At 45.1% G+C, this 16885-nt stretch overlaps 1 protein-coding gene across 4 annotated transcripts in view; it reads right to left on the bottom strand.

Annotated features, from left to right (window-relative positions):
- The window catches only part of PCP2 (Purkinje cell protein 2), a 232842-nt gene that overhangs the window by 119229 nt on the left and 96728 nt on the right, over positions 1 to 16885 (bottom strand). For all 4 annotated transcript variants that reach the window (XM_069603865.1, XM_069603866.1, XM_069603868.1 and 1 more), the window contains exon 2: positions 3694 to 3823. In XM_069603865.1, coding sequence (XP_069459966.1) covers positions 3694 to 3823 — 130 coding nt within the window. The remainder of the gene's footprint in view (positions 1 to 3693; positions 3824 to 16885) is intronic.

Below are 16885 nucleotides of genomic sequence, written 5' to 3'. Positions count from 1 at the left end.
AGATATTTAGAGACACACTTGGAATGGCGGCCAGGCTGGCAGACCATTCAGATATTTAGAGACACACTTGGAATGGCGGCCAGGCTGGCAGACCATTCAGATATTTAGAGAATCACTTGGAATGGTGGTGAGGCTAGCAGACCATGCAGATATATAGAGAATCACTTGGAATGGCGGCCAGGCTGGCAGACCATTCAGATATATAGAGAATCACTTGGAATGGTGGTGAGGCTAGCAGACCATGCAGATATTTTGAGAATCACTTGGAATGGTGGTGAGGCTAGCAGACCATGCAGATATATAGAGAATCACTTGGAATGGCGGCCAGGCTGGCAGACCATTCAGATATTTAGAGACACACTTGGAATGGCGGCCAGGCTGGCAGACCATTCAGATATTTAGAGACACACTTGGAATGGCGGCCAGGCTGGCAGACCATTCAGATATTTAGAGACACACTTGGAATGGCGGCCAGGCTGGCAGACCATTCAGATATTTAGAGAATCACTTGGAATGGTGGCCAGGTAAGCAGACCATGCAGATATTTAGAGAATCACTTGGAATGGCAGCCAGGATAGCAGACCATGCAGATATTTTTAGAAGATCTTATAAAAACACAACGCACTTTTTGGAAGTTATAAGGCAACTCTATCCAGGGCATACTTGGAGAATTAATTAGGAGTTCTAAGAATAAAACAATAAAGCAATATGTTAAAACTTGAAATGACCTATTTTCCAACTTGGATTGGTCGCCAGAATGGAACCTAGTGCTCACATGCTATGCACTCACCTAGAACATGATCTACAACTGGCGGTGGCACAACAATACGGACTACTTGTCAGGTAAAAATAACCGATGCTGATTAGGCTAAACACGCCTCCCCGACAGCTAACACAGTGGAGTATTTAATCGCATGGCCTGGTCATGAAATACGTAGGTTTCTACGTGTGCACTCATGCCAGGAGCTAGGCACGGATTAAGAACCTAGCGTCTCTGCCAGCAACATTCTACCTTCGAAAGCCTACTTCTTTGTACACAAGGCACTTGCTTGCATGAGCAATACAAACACATCTTGGAAGCATATATTTATACGCCTGCTTATGTTCCATCCGAACAATTCGGGTCACACTGTGTTTCCGGGTGCTCAATATCGCTTACAATTTCCCGAGGCAGCCCATGGCTCGTCATCATGAATACATTAGGCATTAGCAATCACTACCAATCCGGATCTCTAATAATAACATTGAGAAAGTTGCTGTCAATGACACTTATACTGCTACTAACAGTAGTAACTTGTAAAGGACACACGTTATTTTTATTGTTTGACAGCTGGACTATGTGTGAGTGTGCCTGTTTTCTTTTTAATATTTGTAGTTGCTGTATAATGGTTTTACATGTGTAAGGATTTCTAAATCACATGTGTGAAAGGTTACATGATAGCCAAAACACGCTAATAATTGTGCTTTTGTTTTTAAAAAGAGGCTCACTTGGAATGGCTCTGCTTGTGGTCAAACGTGTTCTTTGAGGGCCTTCAGTTAATAAGCTGATAGGTGGGCAAAGGGTCTCCTCAGAGCCCAAATGGATGGTTCTTTCGAAAAGACTCTAAGTTTCTTTCAAACCCTAAAGCAGGGCCCTTCAGGACCAGCCCGCGGGAGCTAAATCCACTCCAGGTTTTCAGGATAGCCACACAAAATACCAATGAATACGGCGAATCATAATGGGAGACATTTACATATTCAGTGGTTATCCTGAAATCCTGGTGCAGTTTGGGCTGCCGAGCACTGGCCTTGAAAGCTTCTACCATAAACGAACAGCAGAGTTTGTGGGTCTTTGGGATGTTAAGGGACCCTTAAAAAACTGATCTGCAAGTAGAATCCCGGCTGTTAAAATAATTAACCACTTAAATGCCCACCTGCATCTTTCCAGATGTAATGAGCGGCTCCACTGAAAAGGAAGTGGATGGCCACGCCCTTGTGGCAGTGACTTAAAGTAGCTGTGGCACTGCACAATGTTTCCTCTGCAACACACATGGGTTTAAAAGAAGGCTTGTGCTAGAGGTTCGTATGACTTTAAATACACGTATGTGTCAACCCAGGCTGGGCCCCTCAGACAGGGCCTTAAGCCTCCTCCTGCATTCTTCATGGACAAAGACGATGGCAGCTGTGCTTCTGCAGTGTGAGGGTGTATGGTCCAGTCAGGGGTATTCTGCTCGAGGCTGAGTAGTCCATTCTTTTCCAGACCGGTTCTTGTGGGTACATTTACAGTAGTGTGTTTTCAAATACAAACTCTACTACGTGAGGTTGAACCCAGGGAACCAAAAGTGGGCCCGTATGGCACTGTGCAAGTGAATGTAGTGAGCAACACCAACTCCAGTAAGCAGCGTTTGGGGGATCCCTCCCCAGGTATATATGGAACAAAAATGGCCCAAAAGGTGAATTTTAAAGTACATGTGGCTCTGGATAAATATTAAAAGGTAGTTAAAGGTAACAGAAAATGGTATCTAGGATTTAGTAAGAATGGGGCATAACATGCGGGAAGCTTTATAGCAAACTCTTTACTTCAAATTTACTTCAAATGGAGGAAGCAGAGCTAGGAGGCCGGGGCGTGTAAATAGGAGAGAGGGTCATTGAAGCAGAAAACCAGAGTACTCACAAATGGAGCCCATAGGTCAGAAGCCCACTGGGAAATGGCGAGAGTTCCCTGCGGGGCAGTCCGCCACTGGAACATGTTCCATATTATGCAGACGTTTGAGGGTGCATCCAGTTCCAGCCTTCTCTTGAGTAAGTGCAACCTATAGTCTGTTTCTGGAAGCATACCACAGAGGCCATAGTACTAGTACATGCAAGCCATGTCACAAAGGTTGCCATGACTCTCACCCGCACTGATCGATGTTGGTGGAATACCTTCATGACATCCTATTCCCAAATGTCTACTACAAATCAATCCTGTTTTTTTTAAATCCATGACTCAATTCTAACCACCCCTCCTCCTATCACACTGATTCATGGATTATTTGCGCCGAAAAAAAAGGGATTTGTGCGCTATTCTGCCCGCAAATTTCCATTTGTTAAACAGGGATTTGCGGGCAGAATGGCACACAAATCCCGTTTTTTTCGGCGCAAATAATCCATGAATAAGGGTCAATGTCTTTCTCATTTTCGCCTCTATCATCAACCTCATCCTCTCCATCCCCTCTCCCAAACCGACCCCAGCTTTCTCACCTCGCTCATCAACATCCTCTGTGCGACTTCCTAAATTATCAACTGTTCCAAAATGTCATTGATGTTGTCCGACCTCCTGTGTCCTCCTCTTCTCTTTCTGACCCCAATCCCACTGATCTTCGCCTCAACTTGTGACCACCCAGGACTGTCCCTGGTATCCCACCACGTGTTGCCCTTAATCCCAACATCTTTCGGACCGCTCACATATCTCCAGGACTTCTTCCTATCTGTCCCGAATCTCCAGCTCACCTTAAGGTGCGGTCAGTTCCTCTGGCCTTTGCCTGACTCCCACATTGCCATGCCTCCGGACAATCACAAGTGCCATCCCATTCCACCTGAGTACCTGTCTTGCCTCTAAATCTTATCAATATCTATACAGCAGAGATCCCAATCCTGAGGCAGCATCCACACCCTCTTTGCTACCACCCTCAACCTACGGTCGCGCGCAGACATGACGCAGCGGTAACTTACAGCCTTCGTCCATGTCGCAGACGTCGCCCTTGTTGTGTACGATCTGGATATTGCAGCGCTGCTCGTCGATCCTGGTCCCCTGGACGTGACTGAGAAGGTTGAAGAATCCCTCCTGCTCCGGGGTGATCTCCTGCCAGCAGAAACCAGGGACACTGAAGATCATGGAGGGATCAATATGCAAGGGGAGGGGCATTTTCACTGAACACCACAGGGGGGGGAATTGATTTTTTGCAGCACTTAGATGCCCCTCTTTCTCGGAAAAACATTTTTGAAACATTTAATAAAGAAAGGCGGAGCTTTAGCTCTGGTAATATGACATAAAACAGGCATAGAATGCATAACATTACAATAATACTACTATTAGAAAATTAATAACATGTAATACTTCAAATAGAAAAAATGAAACCATACATGTTCAGTTTTTGCACATTTGTAAATAAGCAAATGTTAATGTTACCCAATTGGATGCTACTTATTTTAGTTTCCGAAATATGTTTTTTTACCCATTAGCTGCAATGCTTTTTTGCAATTTGCGGAAATAAGCCGCATGTTGCTAGAAGTGGATTATGGGGATAATGGAAACAGAGGAAAAGTAATTAAATGGGGAGCCATCTGTTGTGATCACATTTACTAGGCAGGGGGAAATGGGTCTTTGTGCCAGTGACCCTGGTCAGTGGGCCCGAAAGAAACAAATTCGTGCAACATGTGCAGCCACGGCCAAGGTCGTGGCCACTAGCCATGACCATGACGAGTGAGCTTGAAACAGACCTAGGGCCTCATTTTGACTTTGGAGGTAGCCATGGAGCTATTGGCGCCATGGCTGCCTCCAAAACTGTGTCCGGGTTCCCTGAATGGGGAATTACCGGGCCATTCCGAGTTGGGGCCCGGACCTTCCCCATTCCCATTGAGCCCCCATAGGGCTCAATGGGAATGGGTGCGGGAGCTAACAACGGGCCGATTACGACCGGCTCGTTGTTAGTTCCCTGGTCCCCTCGCAGGATCCGCTCTGGACGTCTGGTAAAACCAGACGTCCACATCGGGTCCCGCAAGGGAACCCCGTAATAGTGCAGAATGCGTTTAACCGCGCCGGCACCATTACCGGCGCCGTTAAACGCATTCCGCACTTCTTATAATGAGGCCCCTAGTGTATTCAAATATACAGTGGGCACATTGAAAGGCCCCAAGGAAACCTATAGGTTGAACATGTATAGTGGCTACAGGCCACGCCATGGAACAACAAAACCCTTGAAATTCATTGAAAAATCGTTAGTTAAGGAATAGTTAATGATTCCTAGGATCTAATGATGTGTTATTTATATAGTGCTTATGCCTGAGTGCTTTAAATAGAACATGTATACAAACAATATCACCCAATCAGTGTTGGTACTCATTTATCAACCTTAGAAGGATAAAAGGCTGAGTTGGCTGTGCCAGGATTCAAACCTGCGACCTGCAGATCACAGCAGTGAACACTCAACCCACTGCACTATCTTGCTGCCCTCTGTTTTTTTGTCATTGTAAATCCCATCTGTTATGTATGTGCTCATGGGCATTGCGATAGGGGGCGCCAAGTTAAGATGATCATCACTCCCACATCCGCTGAACTTCAAGGGCTTTTGTTGCATGAAATCTGATCACTTTAAATAAAGTTTTTGCAATTAATAGATATATATGTAACAAATAGTACTTGCCAGTAATTGTCTTTCTGTAGCTTGTATTTAAAATGGACATTGACAGGGGTGTACCTGCAAAACTATGCATATCGTAGGGGTACCCATGATCCTTCACATGTTGACAACCTCAGATTGTTTGTTTTCTGACATGGTGTGTGAAACTATGCTCTAAGCAAACAGTATGACCACAAAAGTGATGGGTGGAAGGTTTCGAATGAATCTAAACTACTGGCAATTGCTCTGGGCAACCTTCTACACCACTGTTTTTTAGCCCGTCTGCGCCATTGCAAAAAGGAACTAGCCATGTGCAAATCAGTCAGCAGCTGCCGCCACTGAAGGTAGCAGCCCAGCCCGAACTGCTAGGCCAAGTCCCCTCTGCACAGAAAACCAAGCAACCCCAGACATGTTTTGGCCTTGTTGAACCTCCTCAGTGAGGTGCAGCCTGGTTCCCTGTGGCGCAGCGAGCAAGGGACCCACGTCTGGGCATACCCTCTCTCACAAGGAGAAACAAACTGACCACAAAAGTGATGGGTGGAAGGTTTCGAATCTGACTGATTTGCACATGGCTGGCATTACAGCTCCAAGAACATTTTGCCCTCTACTCCGTGGATTTTCTAAAACTGTTGGTAATACAATAGAATAATTGACATGGAACTTAGAGATGAATTTAGGTGAAAATCTGTATGTGCCCGTGGGAACTACACCCGTAGTCGGCGAGCATTGCGGTAAGAGCATATTTTAAAACACAACAGTACACTTGTCAAACAAATGAAACACTTTCTGGGGAGATGAGGGGGGATGAGGATGGGATGGGATATGTCCAGAAAAAGCGACCAAATCAGGTGTTTTTTCTTCTCAGATGTTCAGTGACATTGCTTTGATGTTCACGAACTTGCAAATGATCGAGGACATCCATGCATATGGGTGCATCATGTGCATGGTGAAGAGAAGTGTTTGGACGGCTTATAACTCTGGTGCTGTTCAAGGAAATTGCATGAAATTTTGCAATATAAATATACCCAATGTTGATAATTTTGTGCATAATTAGGTACCGTTTTCCCAAGAGGGAGCAACATTGGAGGAGGTTCCCACAATATTTTGAAAACTTATAAGTTGATGAATCCAGACAAAAGTTTGCAATAAGATTGTAGACCCAACATTGTATGCTCTTGCAAAGTTTGGAGGGATATTTCCAAGAGGAGGCAACATTCTAGGGGAGGCCACACATTTTCGGAATCAGGATCGGCTTGAATAGGAACATAAATTCTGCTCGTGGCTACAGCCGGAAGTGCTGGACGGATTTGCAGAAACCCTGTGAGAGGAGCATCGGCAAGTATCGAAAGCTTAGTTTTTCAAATCTCCCCTGTTTTATTCTTTGCAAAAGTGTCAAAATGTAGGTACAAAAAAGAGTAATTTTACTTTGGTGCCTGGGCAGCGGGCCTGGCCCCCGGCAAGGACCAATGTGTACTCTGATTTGCATCGAGGGGCCTGTTTATGCTTGTGTATTGCTACAAATAGGCGTGTTTCTGATAGGGATTTTAACTCACTGATCCTTCTGATTGATGTGATAGCAATAAGGAAAGACACTTTATAAGAGAGTTCTTTTTACCTGGCTTTATACACAGTGGCTCAAACGGTGGCCGTGAGAGCACTGTGCTTAAATTTAAACCTGATGGGGGGTGAGGAACTCGATAGATGTATTTGACAACCAGTATTCTCCAGCATGATATCTTCTGTTGTGATGTGGTTTAAGCTGCTAATGACACCAAATGTACCTTAAATGATTTATCAAGTGGACCTGAAACTAATAGATACATATGATCTGTTATTTCTTACACCAGGTAACACATTTCTTCCATTTGTTGAAATAGCAGTGTCTGGTTTTTGGCTTTCTTGCCCCTTGTCGTATATCCACACATCATGTGGGTAAATGTAAATGCTCACATTTTATGACCTCAGGAGCCATGCTGCTACATTGGCAGTCTGTGGGCCCTGCTCATTTATCTTCTTGTTGTTCTGTATAAGCAGGTCCCAGCTTGGGTAAAGTTGCATTGTTGGGCATAGATGCCTCTGTAATAGGTGTGAGTACAATTGTTGCAATGAGTATTATTGTTAGGCTCTCATGGTGTAGTTTGTGGATTATTTGGATTAGTGGTGTTGAGGGAAAGGCATATGTAAATGTCCCTGACAGGTGTGAGGGGTCGGAAATGAGAGGAGGGCACAAAGTTGTAATGTTTTCACCGTCAGACATCTTTATTAAAATAAAAGCGTTGGATAAAGGCATCTCTGTCCTTATCCTAAAAAGAGTTTCCTTACCTGTGAAACCAAAACGAAAGATCAGTCTGTGTCTCGTCGTCAAAATTATATAAACTATCCGTGTGTCCAAAACATACTACTCTGATCATCACACTAAAAATGAACAACTAAGGGTGTAAGGAAATGTCTGTGACTTAGGTTTTAGCACCAAGTATTCACAATTACAGCAAGTAGATAAGTCCAACACAAATTGTCTTTTCCAAGGAGAAATTCTTGGATCCAGAGGGTGGTTCCCTTCCCCTGGAATATCTCAGGCAAGATGGCAAAATAAGTCTTTTTTTAAACAACAATTTCTTAAGGATGGAAAAAGTGTCGCTTTCAAACAACAGTTTTTTAAGGATGACCTTCTGGTATACTCCCCTGCCAGGAAATCCTTAGTAAGGTCTTTAGACCCCCTGGTATACTCTTCTGCCAGGTATCTTTCCACAATTACTTATTCTTCTGTATTTTTTTAATGGATTGCCTGGTGTGCCCTCCTGCGAGGAACCCCTTCTGGGGTTTTGCAGATCCCCATGTATGCTTCTCTGCCAGGTATCTTCCCCCCAAATGCTCACTGCCTGATGTACTTCTTTCACCAGGACTTCTTCTCTGAGTTCACTATCTTTTGGTATAGCAGAGTTGTATTCCTTCACTACACCTATACTTCATTGGCTTGAGGTACTACTTCTTCCAACTTTCCCCATATTGACATCTCATACATGAGGATTTGTGCAAGCTCTGTCTTTGTATTTTACTTGCTCGGTATTGAAAACAGTTTCTTAATTGCTTATTTGCCTGTTTGTGCCGCCCAGGGTCCCCAATATCTCTGGACAGACTCACCTGTGTTTGGTAGCATTCCTGACCTGTGGCACCTTGCTACAGTGAAGCTTCCCCGCTGAGACGGCGATTCCTGCTCTGCAGACCTTCTCCCACCTCTCATGCCAGCTCGTCGTTCACCCGCAGGTAAGACTGCTGCTTCTTGGCACGACCGCGTTCCTGGTAGCTCTGCTGCTGCCGTCACCACAGTGGTTCGCCCACGGTGCTGGCTGTGTCTCTTTTGGCCTCACGCCATGCCGGTAGGTAATGCTTGCGAGTGTCAGTTTGGAAGTGCCGGCCTTCTCCAGCACGGTTTGTTCCCAGGCTACCGCCTTCTCCCTCAGTTGTGCTTCCTTCTTCTTCCGTTCTGCTTCTCACTTCTCCGGGAAAGCAGATACTATTTTTAAATGTCCCACGCACTTGGGATTTATTAGAACAACTAGTCTGCATGTTTAGCTTGGTGTTTTCTTCAAACCACATGAACTCCTCCTTCTTCTTCCTCGTTTCTGCACTTTATGGGAGTTGTAGCCCATATGATTTTTGGGACTTCTAAAGTGATATTGTTTAGGATTTTTGTTTAGAACAAAAACATCAGAGACAGGAGATCTTAAGTGGGCGCTATGTGTATTTAGGTATGAATAGTTTCCTGCCTAGAATGACAGTATGCCATCAGAAGTTTAGGTGTCAGAGGGTTTTCCTCATAAGGGGGTAAAGAATACCACGTCCCTCCTAATCGAGTCATCACTTCCTCCCGGTAGTCGTCCCCTCCCGCATGATCCTCCCTCATAATACCACCCCCATGGTCAGGATCAGGTAGTGGCTGCCTTTCCCTGGCCATGTGGGAGGAGATTTTCACCGGGAATCAGTGATGACTCTGCAGGATTAATCACACTGTGCAGTGCATTATGGGAACCTGGATGCAAAGTGTTTTGTATTTTTTGTTTCTCTTTGTTGCAAACAGGTCGACTGCTGGATGTCCCCATGTTGCCATCATCTGAGTGTTCCGGGTTTGAGTTCCCACTTGTGCTTTTTTATTACGCCTCTTCTCAGGGAGTCGGCTAGACAGTTGTGTTCCCCAGTTCCACAAACATGTTTTGCTTGGATGAACATATTTCTTTGGCTGCACCAGTGCCAGATGCTCTGTGCGAGGATGGACAGTTGTTTTGTAGTGTGTTCCTCCTTCTCTGTTGATGTAAAACATTGCAGTTATGTTTGTTTGTAAGAAGATGCTTTTTCCTCTTAAAATAGTCTGAAGTGATATCAGCACCATTTTGATTTTCAGCAGTTCTAACCAATTTATGTGGTAGCTTCTCTGGTTTTGCGTCCACTTTCCACTTTCCTGACAATATGCACTCCATCCTGACAGAGATGTGTCAGTTGTTATTGTTATTTGTGGCAGCAGAGACATGAAGGGTCTTCCTTTTAACATATTACCTGCTGACCACCACTGAAGACCTTTGTGTATTGTGAGGGTTAGGAGGTAATTGCTATGGTATTTATTGAGCGTGGAGCTTGCTTTGGGAAGCAAAAAAGCACTTTACAATCATAGGGGGAAGAACACAGAGAGGAAAGCTGAGAAAAAGGGAGCAGGGAACTAACAGGGGAGGGTGAGAGTGGGCAATTGGCAGCAAGATATTTATAAGCAACTAGGAGGGAAGACCTTGAGCTCTTGAGCTCTTTCCTGAATTGTAGAAGTGATGGGGCAAGTCTGATGTGGATGGGGAGGAGGTTCCAGAGTCTTGGAGCATAATCAGAGAAAGCAAGTCTTCTGGTTCTTTCTTTGCTGCACTGTTGTAATTCAAGTTTGCAGATTCCCTTACTTCTGGTGGTTTGCAGGCCTCTGGAGATGCTGAGTTTCTCAGTGAGGTAGTTTGGGGACTTCGGCTCATCAGCCATGTAGATGATGCAACAGATTTTGAAGATGATACAGGCTTGCAGTGGGAGCCAGTGCAGGTCCATGAGGGTCTGAGGTGTTCGAATTTGTGGAGTCCTTTAACAAATTTTTCTGCAGCATCCAGGGCACATTTCAAAGATAACGGGTCGTCGTCGGAAGGCCTTCTAAAAGGGCATTGCCACCAGCCAGGTGGGAGACGAACAAGGCTTAGACAGCGGATCTCAAGTTGGTTGCTGGGATGAAGGGCTTGATTTTCCACATGAGAAAAGGTTGGTAACAGGCCATTTGTGACGTCCTTGCTATGTGCTGTTTGAACGTGAGGTGTCTGTCAGTGTCAAACTCAAGGGACTTGGCACAGGTGGTCAGCTGGGATGTGAATACCTGGAGGTTCAAAGCACTCCACAGGTGATGGGTAGAGTTGGTGATCTGGAAGAATCCATTTGTACGAACTGTTGGAGTTTCACAAGGTAGGATTTATAAAAATTAAATAACAATAATAACAATAATAACCAGCTAAGGGTGATCTTGCTGATCCCCATGCGGCGATGTAGATTGTCGGTGAGTGTCTGGTGCTCTACTGTATCAAATGCTGCTGAGAGGTCAAGGAGAAATAGATGGCAGGGATGGCCATCATCAAGGAACTTAGGGTATCGTCAATCACCTTGATGGTAGGCGTTTCTGTGCTGCATCTGGGTCTGAAGCGAGATTGCTAGGACTGAAGGTGGTTATTGGCTTCATTGTGTTGGAGGAGGTGCGTGGCTACTGCTTTCTCAAGTATCTAACCTAGGAAGGGAAAATGGGTGATGGGGCAGTAGTTTCTGAGATCATCATAGTCCAGTGTTGGTTTCTTAAGAAGCAGGAGGATTTGTCTGGGCTTCAGGGTCGAGGGGAAGGTGCCTTGCATTAGGGAGCATTGATGATTGTCAGGTAAAGAAGGAATGCTTCAGTCAGAAGGGTCTTGTGTATGGAAGCAGGGAGGATGTCGCCGGCATACGATGTGTGCTTGTGGGATGCTAAGGTGGCAGTGAGTTTTTCCATAGTTAGTGTAGTGTACTGTCAGTTTTGGTGCTGACGGATCATGTAGATCTTGTTGACGAAGAAAGAGTTGATAGCGGTGGATTTTTTAGTGGAGTGTGCTACTGGTTGGTTAGGCAGAGAGTTGATGCAGTGTTTGATGGCTTTGAAAAGGGCTATGCTTGCATTGCTGGCCTTGGTTATGGTGTTTTGGCAATAGTTGGCCTCGGCATTGTTGATCAATCGCCTGCATGTAGCACAGAGTTCCTTGAGCAGGGCGAGGTCGGATGCACTGCAGAATTTTTGCAAATTCCTTTCTTGTTTTCAGATGGGTTATTTGTTGAGGTTGAGTTCTTACGTGTACCAGGGTGCTGAAGGTTTAGGCTTGAGGGTGCACAGTTTCATTGGGGCATAGATGTTGATTTTGTTTGTGAGGGTGGTGTTGAGTGTTTGGAGAAGCGATTGCAGTTCTAGTTCATCAGAAGTGCAGGAGCCAGTGTGAGGTGTAGTTTGGTGAGCTTTCCTGTGAGAGCCTCGCCTGGGAAGTTCTTGAAAGATCTGAAGGCTTGATTGGTTGGTTAGCAATGGGTTTGCTTGAGTGGTGTGGTGTGACTGATTTCAAAGGGGATTGCCAGATGGTCCGACCAGTCGAGCGGAAGAGGAGAGCTGTGATGGAGGGTGGGCTGTGCAGTGATGATGAGGTCGAGGATATTACCTTTCCTGTGAGTTGATTCTTATGTGTGCTGTGTGAGGTTCAGTGTGTGGAGTAGGCAGTGGAGAACTTCTTCATTGACTTGGTTGCTGAGTTGCCAAGGATTTTGACGTCGCTGATGAAGATGTTGTTGGCATGTGTGAGAGACATGGTCGTGATCATGTGTGCAGTATTCGATTAAGGAGGTGTTGGACTTGGGTTGTCTATAGATGAGATGAAAAGTGACTGTGTCTGCTGTGGAGAGCGGGAAGTGGCAGGGTGGAGAAATCTAGTTGGGTGCATGGCCATGATGCCTTGTGTGGATGATGGCAATGCCTCCGCAGATCTTGTTTGGACATTCCCGTTGTCGAATTCTGTAGCCATTGGGAGTGAGGACATCTAGGATGTGGGCGAAGGCGGATGTCATTCAGGTCGCAGTAATGAAGATGGCATCCAAGTCATGTGTGGTGATGAGGTTGGTGATGTCAGCTGCATAGTTGATTGCTGAGTGGCCATTTGAGAGCATCAATTTTTGATGTAATGGTTGGTGATTGGGTGTATGGTGACATGGGTGAGGTTGCTGCGATGCGGAGTCCATGATGTTGCTGGTGAGTGGCGTGGTTGGCGGCGGGTGGTGATGGTAGGAATGGGATATTGGGAGCCTACCTGATGTTAAGGGGGACAGGGGCTCTGGTCCTGGGTCATCTTGGTCTGAACAGGTCCAAACAGGAATTGCCCTTTTCTTCATTTACCCTTCACTTCGGACGCCTGGCGAGAGACACCCTTGATCTAAGAGTTAAGAACAGAAAGGAAGAGGCAAGGTGGGTGGGACTCAGGCCAGGTGACCTAGATCCACGTGCACCTGCTCACCATCGGCAAAAGAAAAGAGGCTGGCTGACTGCTTAAGTAGGGAAAAAGGGCAGCAAAACAGGAAGGCAACAACAGTTTAGCAGTGATTGACAGGTGGGTGGGGCTTAGACCGCATGACCTGGATCCACTTGCACCTGCTCACCAACTGTTTGTGAGTTGATCGCCCCAATTGCTGTCACTGTTGAATTCTGCGCATCCTGAGACCTGCATGGGGTATTGTGAAACTACAGACCGCCATCATGCCTAGGACCCTCATTGCTCTCCTGATAGCATTGGTCCTGCTATGAATTGTGGGATGAGTGCTTGCGATGCCTGCACCCTTTCTGGTGCAGGATAAGCTACTGCTGACTGAGTGTTTAAAATTGCTCCTGGAAATACCTTCCTTTGGCTTGGTATCGGGCTGGACTTTTTCTCGTTGATTGTGTCTCCCAAGCTTTGTACCAGATGCACTGATTATTGTGTGTTTACTATTCGTTCTTGTGCACCCAGTCATCTAGGTAAGGATACACTGGAATTGCCTTGCAGCGCAGATGTGCTGCGACGACTGTGAGCACCTTGGTGAATACACAGGGTGCCATCACAATTTCAAAGAGAGAACTTTGAATTGGTAATGATTGTTTTGCATCTTGAACGTGAGGCACTTGCGATGACTTGGGAACATTGAAATATGAAAGAATGCATTTTTCATATCCAACGTCATCATGTAGTTTCCTCTTTTCAGGGGAGGTTGACCTCCTGCAGTGTTGTCTTCCTGAATTTTTGTAGCTTTGCATATTTGTTTGTTGGTGTTAGGTGTAAAACTGGTCTCATAGTTTTGTCTTTTTAGGGAACCAGAAAATAAATACCTGTGTGTGCTTGTACTTTTGGTACTCGTTCTATAAATGTCTTTCAAGATAAATGCCTGGATCTCTTCCTCCAGAAGCTTTAGGTGTTTCAGATGCTCTCTGGTTACTGCACTTGCTCTTGGCGGATGACAGTGCGGTCTGGAGAGTAGCTTCATGAAGTACCCCTTTTGTACTGTGCTTAACACCCACTTGTCTGAAGTTATCCCCTCCCATGTGTGGATGTATGATGTTATGCGTCCTCCTACTAAAGTTGCATGAGAGGGTACTTTCCTTGTGCAGCTATTTTGTGGCGGAGACTGCCCTCTTGAGGTGTGACCTCTATCACGTGCTCTACGTCTATGAGGTTGTTGCATGCCTGCATAACCCCCTGTACCGGACGTTCCGCCCCTTTTCTGTCTATATGTTGGCAACCGAAAATTGCGACATGGGCAAACGCAATAATGGTTCCTATATCTCAAAAAGTCCTTAAAACAAAGTATCCATTGAGAAAACCCTACATGTATCCGCTGAGAAATGACGGTCTTCTGAGGGAAATTCCGGAAGAAGGGTTAAAATTAATGAAGAGAAGAATGGTGATGTCACATAAAGCAGAAGTGACGCACCGAGAAGAGATGCGAATGAAGAAAGAATATAGCCCTTATAGAATCTGATGACGAAGTAGCGAAGTGAGCAACATTTCAGGAGCGAGATGTAGATTGCACGTGCGGAGAAGCACTGAAGAAAATGCAAAACCATTTTACAAATGTACAGATGCAGCAATGCAAGTAGACGAGGTAATCATAAGGCTGGGTGAGTAGTGAATAGATTGCAGGTGATGCGCCAACGTATATACATAGGAATGTACAGAACCTGGATGTTCCATAAGGCATTTTAGCAAACTTGGACTCCGTGAATGAAAGGGTTGTAAGTGTGGTGCAGCAGAATAAGAATAGCTGATGGCAAAGGAAGATTCGAGAAAGCTTGCATGGGTTAGTGTCCAGAGTCGGGCCGCCGAGAGCCTAGTTATGTACACAAGAAGACACAATAATGTGAGATGCAGGCTGGGCTTCTGTTTGAGGTGTAATGGAAAACCACAAGATTTCTTCAATTAATAGTATTAAATACAACAAAGGAGCTCAAAACCATGGTCTCCAGTCACATAGTCAGATGAAAACAGACTTTGGGCGAGCTACACCGAGACCAGAAGATAAGGCCATGCTCAGACTCCCTTTTATTCTCAGGCATAGTGAGCCTCTGCAAGGCCGAGTTCAAATAGATTTCATTGAATGGCAGACAGTAGGAGTGATGATGGATGTTGGGCTAATTGGGTGGGGAGAGGAGGCATGACCAGACCAACCGCCCAGCACCTGGGGTACCAGCGTGCGTGCTTCTAGCGAGTGGAATATTCCAGAAGGGTACAAGCATGCCAAGCTATTATAGAGGGCCATGTAGTAAAGAGCCCTGTAGTTTGAGAAGCCAATAGTATGTTGTGTATAAGTCTGACACGGAAGATGACTTGCACTTGGGGTGGGCTTAATTGTCCACCTGATCTTAGAGACCCAATCACAACCCTTTATCCCATAGAAAGTATATGTAGATGTTCCCTGTAAACCAACCACAATCTCTAGTAGGTTTTCTTATTTTGCCATGCAGCATGATGTCACTTATGACACATTTTTAGTATAAAAGTTTATTTTTTATGATATGTTTTTTTGAGAACTCGTTGAGCGAGTTTTGCGACGTCCGTTGATGTTCGTTGTACTCGCTGTTTTAAAGCTTTGATTTTCCCAACTTCCTGAGTCGGTCTGATTATTGATGTATGAGTAAGATCTGCATCTCTATCCATCTCATATACTGTTACCTCGTCTTAAAGGACCCGTTCCCGGGTTCACTTTGGTGACTGGAGGAATTTTGTAGTAAGTTTGAATGGCCTGCTGACTGGCTCGGGCTGAAAGGACAGTCTGACTTCGAAAGACCCCCTTTGCTGGAATGTTTTATCAGTTATTTGCCTTAGAATTTTTACAGTGTTGTGCTCTTCCTTTTCCTTCTCGAGAGCTTCATCTGACACTGCCGCCAAGCAAACAATTATTAAAGATATAGATTTATCTAACAGATTTGCCTGTGGTTCCAATTTAAAGCCAGACCCCCTAATCCAGCCATGTCTTTTAATAATGCTTGAACCAACAATAAGTCCTTTTGTGGTTCCTGCCACTTCTGATGTGTTCTTGAAGATGGCTTTGTTATTCCTTTCTTTTATTATTTTATTCATAGCCAATTTTAGGGGTTCTGCCACTTGGTCAGTGAGACTTCAGTTTTGTCTCATTGATCTCGACAATATCTTACCATAAGGGGAGTAGCATTTGTAATCCTGACCCTGTGCGCTGCAGATGTAGATATTTTGCTTCTCAAAGTTGAGATTTTCATTCTTTCTTTATCTTAGGCAGGGGTGTTGCTAGGTCTGGAAAAGACCCGTGGCTACGCTGATGTCGAGACTGTTCGGACTGGGGGCTAGCTAGCCTTTTGGCTGTAGCTCCTGAGATTCTATCCGGGGCTACAACCAAAAGACCAGGGGCTATAGCTCCCTTATCCCCCCCCCTAGCAACGCCCCTGATCTTGGGGTACCCACTAGTTGACAAAGGGGCACCGCGGCTTTTCTAGATTGTGGCCGGTAGGGGCTGCTTTGTACTTTTGTTCTATGCACTGATTAACTGGCTTAGACTGTACCGGGTTACATAATTAGGGTGTAATTCTCTTAAGTATACTCTTAAGTAATGAGATAGATTGTGAAACAGATTTCCTTTCTTTTCAAATATCTTCAATGAAGTCTGTTTCTTCCTCAGTCTCTTGTGTTTGCATTTCAAATCTTTCATTTGCTCTTTTAAGAAGATCTGCATAGAACACCTGTTTCTCAGTAGGCGAGGAAAAGGTTGGGAGGTCTGCCAATGTCTGGTGAAGGAAGGGTATAATCATTAGGATCAATGTCAATGTTACCCTCTTCCTCTACCAATATTTCATCATCTGTGTAAATGTCTTCCTCAAGTATGTCTCCCTCCTCGTGTATTACCTGCTCGACTTGTTCAGGTATTAAAGGATGTGGTTGCTTCTGCACTTTACA

The sequence above is a fragment of the Ambystoma mexicanum genome, chromosome 3q, assembly GCF_040938575.1.
Source record: "Ambystoma mexicanum isolate Mex_15411 chromosome 3q, UKY_AmexF1_1, whole genome shotgun sequence".
Classification (NCBI taxonomy): domain Eukaryota; kingdom Metazoa; phylum Chordata; class Amphibia; order Caudata; family Ambystomatidae; genus Ambystoma; species Ambystoma mexicanum.
This window is presented reverse-complemented; position numbering and strand designations above follow the sequence as displayed.